The following is a 13,998-nucleotide window of genomic DNA, read 5'->3' as shown; positions in this document are numbered from 1 at the left end:
ATCGATTCCAATATGAAAAAACATACAGTTTGATAATATATTTTAAGAAATCTTACAAATGTCCACAATTACTACTGTCATTATATCCTCATTGGTGAATTTCCATTAACTGAGGTTTGTGTTTACACGGCTCTAAAATATAAAGGTACAGTATATGTATAATTCACAACACAAAAAGCTCAAGAAAGCCAACGTAATAACTTATGATTAACCTATTGCTACAAATTCTAGGTTGCGTTTCTACTCGAGTGCACTTTTCTAGTATTATCACAAGCCGCTTGCTTTTGTGCACTTTACCGTGCATCACAGTAAAAATGGCAACTTTCACTACAAATTAAAACATATTTAGAAGTAATAACACATAGGCCTACGTCTTTGCATTACCATGACAACCACTGATCTTAAATCCTGAAAGAATGAAAATATATCAGTATCGTACAGTCGAAGAGGTTGAGTCACAGGACATAATGGGTTGTTACTGAAAAATGAAAAATGAGTTAATGAATGTTAAGATTTGTGTTATCTGCATGGTGGCGCATACTAGTGACTTGTACGAGTTCCCATTTTGGACAAACGTGAACTGAACTTTGTGTATTTTTTGCCATTTTTGTATTTTTTGTAAACGCACTAATTTATCATTTATTTATTGTAGATGATTGCATCTGTTATTATATTTCTTGGTATTCTTCATTTTTAGAAAAAGAAAATGCCACCCTTCTAAAGCCAGATTTTTGTACGTTGTGACACTGTCTTTCTTGCGTAATCAGTGAGTGTTTCAAAAGATTTTAGCAGCTGGAAAAAAAACTCCCTTGATACCAAGCAACACCAGCTTCTGTCATCTGTGATGCAAGCACAAGATAATTCCAGCTACTTTATTTCTGCAGTAGTTTGGTAGATGTGAAGAGAACAAAGAAAAGTCTTGTACTGCTGTGAGGAGAGAATTCATCCAAACTGTGTGTTGATGGCAGAAATTGGAATTCAATTAATTAATTAGTGATTAGAAATATACATTGTTAATATCCAACAATGCCTTTCATTTATTGGTGCCAAACATTTGGAAGGTTAAAGGTATCTAGCCAAAAGTATTCAAAACTACTGCCTTGACTTTTTGTCCATTTTGTTACGTTCCAAACTTTGATTCATTCATTTTTATTTGATGGATATCCACAAAATAGTCTAGGTTTTGGAGTGAAATAAGACATTTATACATACAGATATTTTTTCTAAAATAAAAATTAATTCAAGTAAGTAAGACACACAATAAAAAAAATGAATAATAGTGTATAAATGGAATCAACAAGTTTATCAATGTTTGTGTCAACACATACAAGTCTGTGTACCCTCTTGCAATCTACATATTCCTCTTATTGGGTCACTGCAGTTAAGGGAAACCAATCAAATCAATCCGGTGACGGATTAATTAATCCTAATTGGTCGGTGATGAGGACCATTTGGGAGCAGTGGTCCATCGGGATAGCTTGGCCACCTCCACTCCCAAGTGAAGGCCACCCTTGTTTGATGCGCTCTAATCTAATTAACACTTTAACAGCAACACCTGGGCTCTTCTGTGAAGGACGTGCACACGCTCGTGCGCGTGCACGCTATCCAGATGGGCCTTTAATGTTTCTGATGGTGGCAGGAGCAGGATGATGATTGCACTTAGCTGAAACACTCACATTCAGTGACTCACATGAGCACACTCAATCAAACACGTGCACCAACTACGCGTTCCACATTCAGTGCGAAGGTATGTGGTAATGGAAAACTATTTCAGTTCTCAATATACATAACTACCCACTAAATGAAGTGATTAGCCTGTGCTCTGATGGTGCACCTGATTAGATTAGCCATGCTTGTGCTTCCTGCTCCAACTCCTTAAACCCAACCTTGACCCCAATCAGCCTCACACTCATCCGAAAGAGCTGAGGGACACCAGTGCTCAAGCATCATCCCGCCACTAATCGGCCTAACTGAGTGGGATGGATATGGTAAATACGCCCAAGTTAATATATTTAAGCTATTTTGAATTCCACATGGAGTAACGGCATCTACTCTAGTAGAGTCAAATACTCATTTAGCACATCGGTTGACAGGTAACTGCATTTGCATTTCTAATGCAGTCCATCCTGAAATGTTAATTATTTTCTTCTGACATGTGCTATTCAGCATCCCAAATCAAAAATAAAAGACAAAAGACAGTAAAAGACAGTTTCGGGAAAGTTGGCACCAAAACAACCAAGAAGTAGTCTGTGATTTGAGCCCTGAAGAAAGGTGTAGGAGTCGTTCTCCGATCATTGCTGAGCTGATTTGCAGTCTGCAGTGAAGATCATTGAAGGAAATCACAGTCATGTCTCTTTGAGCACTCCTTCTTATCATCTTGCAGTCTTGTTATATTGATCCTCCATCTGTCACACTACATGTCTTCTACGGCAGCTACATAGTACTCATTTTAAAATTACTTCCCTGGTAGTTTTTATACCTCATGCTGTTTCTTTAACAACCCAAAACACTCTCACGATATAACATCTCATCTTATCGTTAAATCATGTGGACTGCCGTATCAAGAAGTCCGCTTCTGATTCTTCTCAGTTTGGATCGATTTGACTATTGATGCCGATCAATACATGTGTTTGTGTGAGCGTGAGGCTGTGTGTGTGTGCGTGTGTGTGTGTATGTGTGTGTCAGAGGATCTTAAATGACAATATTAATATTCATAACTGTATAGGGGGTCTTCAGTAGACGACGTTTATCTGTAACCTACACGACGACGTAAACCGAATTTCGGTGTAGTGGGAACAGTAATAAAATGAAGAGTACAGTAATAAAAAAAACGGAGGCATAATAAAGGCAAAATCACAAAATGATAACGCGAGAGAGGAGAGAGAGAGAGAGATAGATAGAGAGAGAGAGAGAAGAGAGCAGAGAGAGGACGAGAGAGAGAGAGAGAGAGAGAGAGAGGAGAGAGAAGAAGAGAGTGAGAGAGAGAGAGAGAGAGAGAGAAGGGGGGGGTAAAGGAGAAGAGAGAGAGAGAGAGAGAGAGAGAGAGAGAGAGAGAGAGAGAGAGAGAGAGACAACGCAACAGTCCAAAATGGCATATACCATGTGAATAGCCACTGAGCCATCTTACTCAGTCCACAGCCTCTCTCACGGTGTATTCTTCCGCCGCGCGCACCAACTAGTTCCGGTGCGCGTTACGAATCTTACGACGCAAAACGCATAGGTCGAAAAAAGTTTTTAAATGACACGTGCGTCGTTAACACAAAACAACGTAACTCGAGACCGTCGTAAACCGAGGACCCCTGTAGTTGGATGGATTGCAGTGATATAAAACTACTCTAGATCATACTGAGTGGTGTTTTATACATAATATATTTCACTCTAAAGAGAGGTTTTAAAAAAAAAAAAACATTCAAATTAGTGTCATCATGCGACTGACCTTTAAGGTTTTGATTGGAATTGACGCAGTTTGAATGCACTATTTGATAGACCTAACTACTCTATTTGAACATAAAGAAATGTTTGACATTATACGGCCACTCCATCTACACACATTTGGATTCCAATGTGTAGAACAAAGCCAGCTACCTAAAAATAAAAAAGAGCAATACGGAGAACACGTCAAAGCTTCTTCACAACTGTCATACGACAAGCGATAGTTCAGCTGCGATCTAGACAACCCAAAGCCCGAGACACTGACGTACGACAGCTGGTCAAACTTTAGCTTCACTTTCAAAGGAGTGAAGATAGTAAAAGCAACAAAGGGCCATCGTTTTCCTCTAGAATGGATTCAATGAAAGACAGTACAAAAGTGGATTTTTGTCACCCGTGTGACTCGCTCACACTGGAAAGGATGCAACACAGCTGTCTGTCAGCAGAAACATATTGCATTCGACTGAGATGCGCACAGTAAGAGCATCCTACCAAAAAAAATACAATAAGTGACTTTAGTGTCTGTAGGTGTGATTGTGAGTGTGGATGTTTTGTCATCTATACAGACCTTGCGATTGGCTGGCGACCAATTCAGGGTGGACCCTCGTGAGGATAAGCGGTTTGGAAGATGAATGAATGAATGAGTTTTCTGTCCGTTTTCATTTTAAATGAGACGTTAAAACTTTACGCAATCCTTTTTTGACTTCCCAGGTCTTATGCAAGGGAGCTAGCCTAATCCTGCTACATAATATGTATACTACATTGGGACACTGGCGTTTACAGTCCAATTACAATGTGAAACACACACCGGGCCCTCCATGGACAGTATGGATACTATTTTCTATCAAGGAGGCAGCACCAAGACGTCGAGTTAGACAATTACTGTGTGCACCCCATGCGTACATAGCGGACACATTGTCAAACACAAATTTGCCTCAAGGCCCACTGCTTCGACAACTTCCCCGTGTTATCGAGTATGTGCCTGTTATCAGAAGCAATCGTTGGTCACTAACCTTATCCTGTACGTCCCAGACTGAGTGCAACTCTGCTTAATTTGGGGTTTAACATAGTGTGTTTAGACAGTGTAGTTTGGTGGCTTTAAAAGTGACTCTGGATTTTTGATGGCGTGTACAACAGAACCAAAAACCATAAATAAATGTTTAATTTTAACGTCATTATACGACATTGTTTGAACACAATTTTATTCATCACCTCAGTGCTATTCATCCAGCACACAGCCACTCGTGGAAAGAGAAAAGCAATTCAGTCCAACTGCAGGTGAGCGAGAGCTCAGGATTTCACGACACCGCATGCTGGCACTCAAGGAAAATGTGGTCGACTTCAGACAAAATACTGCCTCTTCAACCAAAACTGAAACCTATATTGTGTCACTCTAACATGGTAGGAAAGTGTCTATCGATAGAGTGTTTACATTTTCAGCTCATCTCATCTACAACATTCCTTGGAAATCGTAATGTTCCATTTGACGTAAACTACTTTTAGAACAAGCCCGCGGCCTACTACTGTGGCTCTCGGGGGCTACCTCGTGCCTGTGAGCACCATGTTGGTGACCCCTGAGATACAGTAAAGAATTGACCTGGTTTTTAACAATACTATGATTCAACTTTGTCTAATCAGGCACTTAGTCGTTTTCTGAAGTATTTCCCCTTTAAGCCCGAAATTAGACGTCATTCCCAAGACTCAAACAAAAATATAGTAACCTAAGTAGCATCAACATAAAATTTAATTCAGGATCTATAAAATAATTGTTACAGTAAAACTCCTCAAAGCTGTTTTTTATCAACCCGATGGTCCTTTTTTGGCCCCCATTCAAACTGGGAAAAGCTGACAGTGGACTTATATGCAGGAAAGTGTGTTCTCTTTTTTCCCTTTAGTTTAATTTACAACTCACATGAGAAGGGTACAAATTATTCATTATGTATAGTACCTGAACTGGGACACCCGCTGGGATCAAAAGTAAAAATAATATGGAGATCTATATCTGAACCAGCTTTTTATCTTTTTTCATAATTAAAAAGAATACCTATGGAATAATTGGATCTTTGGTTATGTAGCTTTTATTGCACACTTTTTTTAGACTTGCTGGCTTAAAGCCAAAGGGGAATCTACAGTATACAATGTTTAAAAAAAAGAATGAAGCTGTTACAGTAAGTGAAGAAAATAAAGAACCCACTTGAGAGTACTTTGAGCATCACCTCGCAGAGGCTGGGGATTGAGGTTTCTCTTCTATAGTTTAAATGGTTGTCTGTTTTTCAGAGCTGCTCTCAAGCTGTCTTTTTTGGAACTGTTGCGTTACTTTTGCACAGCTGGAAATGAAGCATCAAATGAAACGTACATATTTGTAGAGCCACAGTAGTTACATACATTACGCCACACATACACACGCACACTCGGATTGAGGCAGGCATGGGGAGAACATCCAAACTTCACACAGCGAGGCTGGACCGGGAATCGAACCCTGCACCTCTGAACTGTGTGGCGATGTGCTAACCAGTGCTCCTCAGTGCCACCCTCCCTGGAAATTGGATCATGATATCATACCTGTACAGCAAGTCGACGTGTTCTCTCCCTCATTATCTTCTTATTGTTTTCTTACCGCACGACTATTCCTCTCTTGCTTCTTCTCACCCCCCTCCTCCTTCACTGCTTTCTTTCTGTGATCAGCCTTGACTTTGATGAAATCCTTTCAAGGCGGTGTGATAGTCAGAAATGTCATTCCAGGATCAGAAGTCTCTGAAACAAGGCTTGCCATATCATGTGGTGTGCAGCACTTCATTTTTTTCAACTGCTTTGACAAACACAATTGCTTACTCAAAGCAAGGCTTAGAAATGTGAATCACTCTTTTTTTGGGGGGTGAAATGGTGATTCGTACATATCTTGCAATGCAGTACTAATTGAATGAATACTGGTTTGTTCAGATATTAGATGTATCTTTTATGCAGGTTTGTTATGTGAAATCCCATAGGAAGTGAACATTTACTGAAGTAGACAAGTATCTCAATCAACACCTGCCAGTGTTCTTCTCACACAACATTACCACATGCTGTAACTGCACCAAGGAAACAACCAGACCAAGAATTGCGAAAGATGTTTTAATTGAGTTGAGACTTGAGAAAGTCTCATTAAGACATAGTCAAGCTCCAGAAGAGACCCCAGGCAGTGTGTTTCGACACCACCGAGACGTCAAAAATCCCAGGACCCAGCTCTTCTCCAGCTGGAGGGCAAAAGTGTATGGCTGTGTATAGGTATATTTGTGTGTGTGCGGTTTTTTTTTGTGTAATCGTGCATTAGATTCATAGGCCTGCAAAGCACCATCTGCTTTCACAGCATTTGGTCAATCAACCACCATGTGTGACAAACTATTGATAGGAACACCTGTTTATTGTCTCAGGCTTTCTCCCAGCTCCCCTGGAGCAGCTGCTTTAATGGTTTAGAACAGACATGGGCAAACTACGGCCCGCGGGCCACATCCGGCCCACGGGGCCGTTTAATCCGGCCCGCCAAACCTGAATAAATTGTATTATTAATTGCTTGCGGTATCTTCTAAACTTTAGAAGATACCGCAAGCCATGGGGCTTGAATTGTTTAAAAATGAAATAGACACGTAAGAGCCAAAAAAGTTCATTTGGGTCTCATTTGCCTGCAATGTGAACATAGCCTAAGATGTTTTTGGCATTCTAGTGTTTAATCTGACCAATTCTGGATAGGGGCATGTCAAAAAAAAAACACGGTAAAAAATAATTCTACTCATTATGAAAGCTGCTGATAGTTTGAGTCGCATTGGTCACGACACCTTGCATCTCTCGTTTACACTTGCTGTGGTTTTTTTAAACATGCAGTAAGTAGACATTAATGTAGCTTGACCCTGCAATGGAACGGCCTCTAAACACATTTCGGGAGCATCGATTAAAGATGTAATATTCATATGGCTTTGGATAATTTTGACTTGCCATGACTTGTCATCAGCAAAAGTTCACATGTGAGGAACTTTGATACAGATAACATTTTTGGGATATAGAACATAAATAAAATTGGCCCAAGGATTGAGCCCTTCATTTTACTGTACATATTGTTTTCTGTTTTCAAGATAATCACTAAGCCATGATTATGATTTTTCTCTGTTTTCATAACTTTGCAAATAATTTAATAAATTGTGGCCTTTTCAACGTTGATGAAAACCTCCGTTGTTTATTATATAGTACTATCATGGCTTTTAATCGCTGCCATTACAGTTGACCTGTTTCACTTAAAATATGGCTTTCAAAAAAGTGATTTTATCTTTTCACAAAGAGTTTTTCGATTATTTTTGAGAACTGAGGAAATTTCCCAAAGGTGCGAATGTGAATTGAATTGGTTGTCTTTATAGGCCCTTAATTGATTGCCAACCAGTCCAGGTTGTACCCTGCCAGCCAGGATAGATCACCCACAGCGCTGAACAGGAAAAGCAATAGAGAATAATGGATGGAGTGTGACACTTTCTTTTATAAGAGATCTGAAAACCAAGCAGAGCTTGGCTGATTACTGGCCTATAAATGTTGTCCAAAAGGTATCCTGGCTTTACATGCCTCATGAAAAGCTTGACACTATAACATTTGTTGAAAAATAAAACAAGCAAGACATTTCTGTGATTACTTTGAACATATCATAAAGTGTGTTCAATCGAGGCCAGATTTTATTTTAAAACAGTGCTCAATATAACACTGAAATTGCACAAGATGTAAAAAATGTCATTTGACACGATGGCCTTCTGTATTCTTTTCGTCCCTTTTTTTACCCTTGCCCAAAAATGCGCCAAATGCTACAATTGAACATTTACCCGAACTCTAACTTTTAAGCAGAAGTTCAAATAACAAATTTCCAATTAAAAACAGACTATTCTATGTCTATTAAGTATAAAAGTAACTTGTTGCAGCTCATACTTGAAATATTTCCGTCTGTATTGTTGCCACACCAGCGCACCGTGGAGAGCACGCATTGGCACTCCAATTTTGGTGCACTAAATAAGTGAACGGCACATGTGAGCAATGCTCTGATTTTCTGAATGGTCAGCGTGAACTAGTGTGCAATCGGAGCATATTTATGAAGTTACCCACTAGCTTGCTAGAATTGGCAGCAAACATTGGCAACCATTGTCACATTGCATTAGGTCTTCTCTTGGGTGATAGTATCTCAGTTCATGTTGATGGTTTTAGACAGCAGGGTGTGTGACTCTGTAGCGCATATTGTAACAGAAGTGTTAGCTCTACCAGAGCCAACCACCTGTTATTTGCTCAGTCCACTCAACATCCTTATCGGGCATGAATTATGGCAAATGAAGGGATTCTTGTGGCTGCAATCGTCTCACTTGACGATTCATTCCTTCACAACATAGGCTGTTATTTTCAAGTTTATGCTCGAGGGCAAGTAGAAATGTAGTTCCAGGAAAAACATCTTTATGCTTTCTAACCCATTTTGTGGTGGAAGGCAGAAAAATAAGACATCACTTTGGATGTAAGCTAAATTTGTCATTTCACCATTAAATGTTTCGAGGGAAATCTATGGTAACATTCAATGAATTCATGTCATACTAAAAAAGACATGCTTTTCATTGCTGTGTTTTATTGAGTACATTCAGTTTATATGTAAAAATATCCAGTCACGCCCATTATGAGCATCTTTGCGTCTATGCCTTGTGTAAAGACAATATGCACACTTCTGTTTATACACAAAGTGATGCCTAAGAAAGGAACTACAGTATTTACGGATACAACTACTTCAGAGTATCATCATTAGGAGCATTTTGAATAATCTGCCCTTTGCAGAATAACAGAGTAGGATGTTTTACTGGCTACTCGGATTACTGCATCAGCACTTTCTGCAGGAGGAGGATATTTCTTTGCAGGATTAGAATGTGGACATTTTTTTGGATGTAATGGATTTCAATGTGTAGTGGGAGGCTATAGTATATCATTTTTTATTGCCATTTTTACAGTGAGTGTTTTTTAACTAGTGTTGTGGGGCTGTAATTCAGGGTTGTACAGCATACTGGAAAACCGATGTGAGTCTGTCCCATTTGTGAAATACCAGTGTGTTCAGGGTATGAATTGGATGGTGAGTCTTATCTAACTGTCACTTGCAATGCTTCATTGTGGCAGCTACACATACACACATTATATTATATCCTATATACGTATATATATCATGTTTCCCTTGAGCTTCAAAATACAATAAGCACCCCAAGGCAGAAAACAATTTAAGGTCATTATTTTGTACCTGGGACACAGAAATAGCAAAGTAGATAGCCCATTTCCACCCCAATATAAAACTGCTGTATGCTGTTTTCTGTGCTGAAGCAAGCCCTGACGTGCTTTGATAATTTTCTTTATCTTTCTGCGCTATACTGGGCATTCTGAGGTACCAGGGGAATTTTCTTTGATATGCACACAATTCACCTGACAATATGCTGGACTCATTTTTATGCCTGCTATTTATTTATGTATTGGCATGTAACAGGACTTTGGTGAATTTGATTGAGGTGATGGCACTACTGACGTATGTGGTAGATTCACGCTGGGCATGAAAAAGAACCCACAATCTTGAAGGTTTATGCCTATAGTGCACCATGCCAATAAATTGAAATTCCTTTCTGATGCAGTGAAACATTTTAAGCAGATCATCTCAGTAATATAGTAATATGTGAATCTATGGTATCCTGCACACCCCATTGCTAATTTACCTCACTTTGTGTTTTCCAGACACTGCCAACCACAAGGTATGAGCTTGAGATTGTTGCCAAGGACATGGCAGGAAGTGAGGTGGGCCTAACAGGAACAGCCACAGCAACAATTACCATTACAGACAAGAATGACCATGCCCCTGAATTCACGCATCCGCTGGTGAGAGACACCGATTTTACACCATCTTTCTTTTGCTGTGATTTTTTCTTCTCTTTTTTTTATACTGTGTAGCTTCTTCACAAATAGTGAGGGAATTGTTTTTTTTTTTACTGCTAAAACGACATCAGATTTCTGTAATGAGTTGCCACTCATTTTAGGACACTGATTAACAAGATTGAAACATGCTTTGGTTATTGAGTATTCATTTGTCATCACTTTTTTTAACAAGACACTGTGTCCAGTAGATAGAGCAATTGTTTAAAAAAAGTTGTTTCTTTATTAACTGGAACAACAAGATGTAGAACTCAATAAAGGTTGGCTAGTGAACTGTAGTTCAAGAAAACTACTGCACGGTCACGCAAAAAAATATGTTATTTATGCTATATTTTCCAACCTTAGACCTTTTACATGCCTGTTTACACCCACTCAAAGGTATAGTATCTGAAAGTCCTTGACCTTCTTATATGGAGAAAAAAATAGTTCCTATTAAAAGCTCAAGGTAAGGACAACAAGTATCACAGAGTCTGCAAATAATGTATTTGACAAATAAGAGACATTAATTGGGTGATATGGGTGCACAGGCAAGATAAGGGAATCATAAGCAAGAGTGGGAGTAAGCGTGTTCTCTGTCTCTGGAGGTTTGTTTAGTCAGCAGCGCCTCGAGGTATTTGCAATACAAACCAAATCTGCCTGAGGGTCATAAAGTTAAACACATGCGTTCAAATAAATGTATTTATTTATTTATTTATTTATTTATTTATTTATTTATTCAATGCTAAATTTTACTCCTAATGATGGCTATAGTTGATAGCTGCTGCGTTCTGCTGCCTGCACCCCAAGGTGCAGTTGTGACACTGATGTTGTGGGTTGTTAATGGAAACACCCTCAGATGCAATCTGTTTTTGAGACTTATCACACTTTGGCCAAACCAAGCCTCCCTTGAAGCCCTCCCATGGTGCATTGCGGTGTCAGGGGCACTTGTAAGGAGCACGGCTCAGATGTAAAATGTTACAGCTCAGAGGGCTTAGCAGGGCTGTTCAGAGTGCACCATGTCCGTGTTCCAGTTAATGTTCTCATTTCTCACTCGGAAGAGAGCCGGTTAACAGCATAGAGGAATAGGCCTTTTAAAAAGCAAGTGTTTGAAGGTGCTACAAGATCCCTATATACGTAAATCCTTCCACAATTCCAAATGTTTCCAACCTACCTATGAATTATAAATGACTTCTCAAGTGACCACCAACATACAGCGAGTTTATTTGCAATTGTGTGTGTGTGTGCGGGGTGGGGGGTATGTATTTTTATGTGTGTTTTATATATATATATATATATATATATATATATATATATATATATATATATACACACAGAAGATTTTTGTTTCCACACAAGCTTTAACAGTTTAAATTATTCATTACCTTATTCCAGTACTGACTTCCCAGAATTCCTTCTTCAGATGATTTTTTTTTATCTTATTCAAGACACTGCATTTTCTATTGACTGTATAAAAGTTAAAACAAAAATATTCTTCAGCTTATATTTCATGCAGTAGTAAACATGCAAGTAGCAGGAGTCCAAAAAAAACCCTCCTCCGAGTCTATTGTTATGTTTAGTGTATGGCCTCTAGGGTTTGTTGGTTGCCCACACTCACACCAGGGGACTTTAGTGGATATTGTTATTCCACTTTTAGCTGAGACTGCTACCAGACCAGCTGCTTATATTCACTCACCTGTTTTCTCCTGCATATGGACCTTTGTAACCTTTACATCTCACACTCAACTTGTGTTTTCTAATTGTTTTTATATCACCTGTACCGCCACAAGAATATACCTATTGTACATTTTCTATCTTCCCACTTGACTGCTAATATTCACTCACCTGTCTTCTCCTGCATATGGACCTTTGTAACTTTTCATCTCACACTAAACTTGTGTTTTTTAATTGTTTTTATATCATCTTTACCTCCACAAGAATATACATTTTCTATCTTCCTACTTGGCTGGATTTGCACGTTTCGGCTCTCAGTTAATTCCACACAATGTCTCACTGGGTCTATTTCCTGGGCTCCCCAGAACAAGATGGTGATGGACCTTATCCCTTGTGTCACTCAACCTTAATGACAACCAGACAGATTTGTCTCTCACTCTTGCTCAAACCAATCTTTCTGCCCACAACACCCCAAAATGTTCTCCTCTATGATGACCTGACAGTATGTTTTCCCTGCAATCCATCTGTCCTATGGATAAAGACGTTAGCAGTGATGGATGTAGCACCATGTTTTGAGCAGTAGGGTGCTGTCAGTGCAGGGCTTTCTTAGGGAATGGCTAAGGGGTTTCACGGATTAGTGTGTGGAGTGATTGCTTCAATCCACACATTGCAGTCCCTCTATGATGTGGAGGCACAGTTGACCAGGAATCGTACAAAAAAAAAACAGCCGATAGGAAAGGATTTGTAGGCTGTTTATCAGGCAAGGTGAGTTGTATAAAGCGTGACATGTATTGTGTGTGTGTGTGTGTGTGTGTGTGTGTGTTTGTGTGTGTGTGTGTGTACTGTACAATGGGCCAGGACTATTAGTATTAGAATGCTCTTGTCTTTCTGCCACTCAAGCTTGGTCGAAGCCGTGATCGAAAACAGGAGTTATTTTCTTTTCTGCCCAGGCATTCATTACTCCATGGGGATGATTTGTTCTGCAAGTGTAGATATAGGCAAATAACTTTTGAGAAAACCTACACAGTGACAAGCTTAGTTACCGTTGTTTGAGATGAGATAGAACATGTATTGCTGCCTGCTTTTAGCCAATGTAAATCACTTAGCTGTGTAGTGTAGTTTTATACTTGAGTTTTGACTTAAACACGTTTTGAAAGCTGTCATGTCAAATTTTCTTTGCTGAAAGTCACATTTATCGAAAAGCTTTTTATCTAATAATATATAGAAGTCTTCTGTCTTGCACAATCTCCTTCAATCATATTTAAATAAGGGGGGGGGAACAAAGGGATACTCGGCAGATAAATTGTGGTACCTCTGTAGGTTACCTGAACACAAGCTTTCTGAGATTCATTTCAGAGGTTTTTCAGTTGTCAGAATGCCCTCAAAAGTCTTGATTCTGGAGCTACCGATAATTCAAAACGTGACAATAATGATGTATCAAAGCAGAAATCATTTTTTAATTATATACAGTTATAATTAATTTTCAAGATAAGGAAAAAGAAGGGATTTCCCTTCCTGATACGAATACAAACAGCTCTCTGCTTCTTCCTCCTTCTGCTGATGTAGATTGCTTTGTTTAAAGATGTTAGTGCTTCACTTTATGTGGTTGATATACAATCTGGTTGTAAAAGTAAACTCTTTCGTACACACTAATTCAGTGGTCGGAGCTTAAAGAGCCGTATTACTTTAATATTTTACAAGATACACTTTTGTGCCTTGTATACACTTAATATTGCAAGGCATTTTAGTGAGTGAAGAACTATTTGGTTTTTAAGCATTTGATACAGATACATTTCTTTGCCAATGAAATGAAAAGCATGTTGAAATGAATGATGTTGCTTCTCACCTACTTTTTCAGTGATGTGCTAAATGTAAAATGGCCCCACCAGGCCATACGAGACATATTGATTTTCCCAACGGTTTAGATATACCGAAAAGAAACAAGGTATAGGCACTGTTCACAAAAGA

At 39.0% G+C, this 13,998-nt stretch overlaps 1 protein-coding gene across 1 annotated transcript in view; it reads left to right on the top strand.

The window, feature by feature from the left end:
- The window catches only part of cdh13 (cadherin 13, H-cadherin (heart)), a 160,596-nt gene that overhangs the window by 111,676 nt on the left and 34,922 nt on the right, over positions 1-13,998 (top strand). Inside the window, exon 9 of the mRNA XM_037254322.1 lies at positions 10,186-10,326. Within this exon, the coding sequence (XP_037110217.1) occupies positions 10,186-10,326 (141 nt within the window). The remainder of the gene's footprint in view (positions 1-10,185; positions 10,327-13,998) is intronic.

The sequence above is a fragment of the Syngnathus acus genome, chromosome 6 (assembly GCF_901709675.1).
Source record: "Syngnathus acus chromosome 6, fSynAcu1.2, whole genome shotgun sequence".
NCBI classification, from domain to species: Eukaryota; Metazoa; Chordata; class Actinopteri; order Syngnathiformes; family Syngnathidae; genus Syngnathus; species Syngnathus acus.
This window is presented reverse-complemented; position numbering and strand designations above follow the sequence as displayed.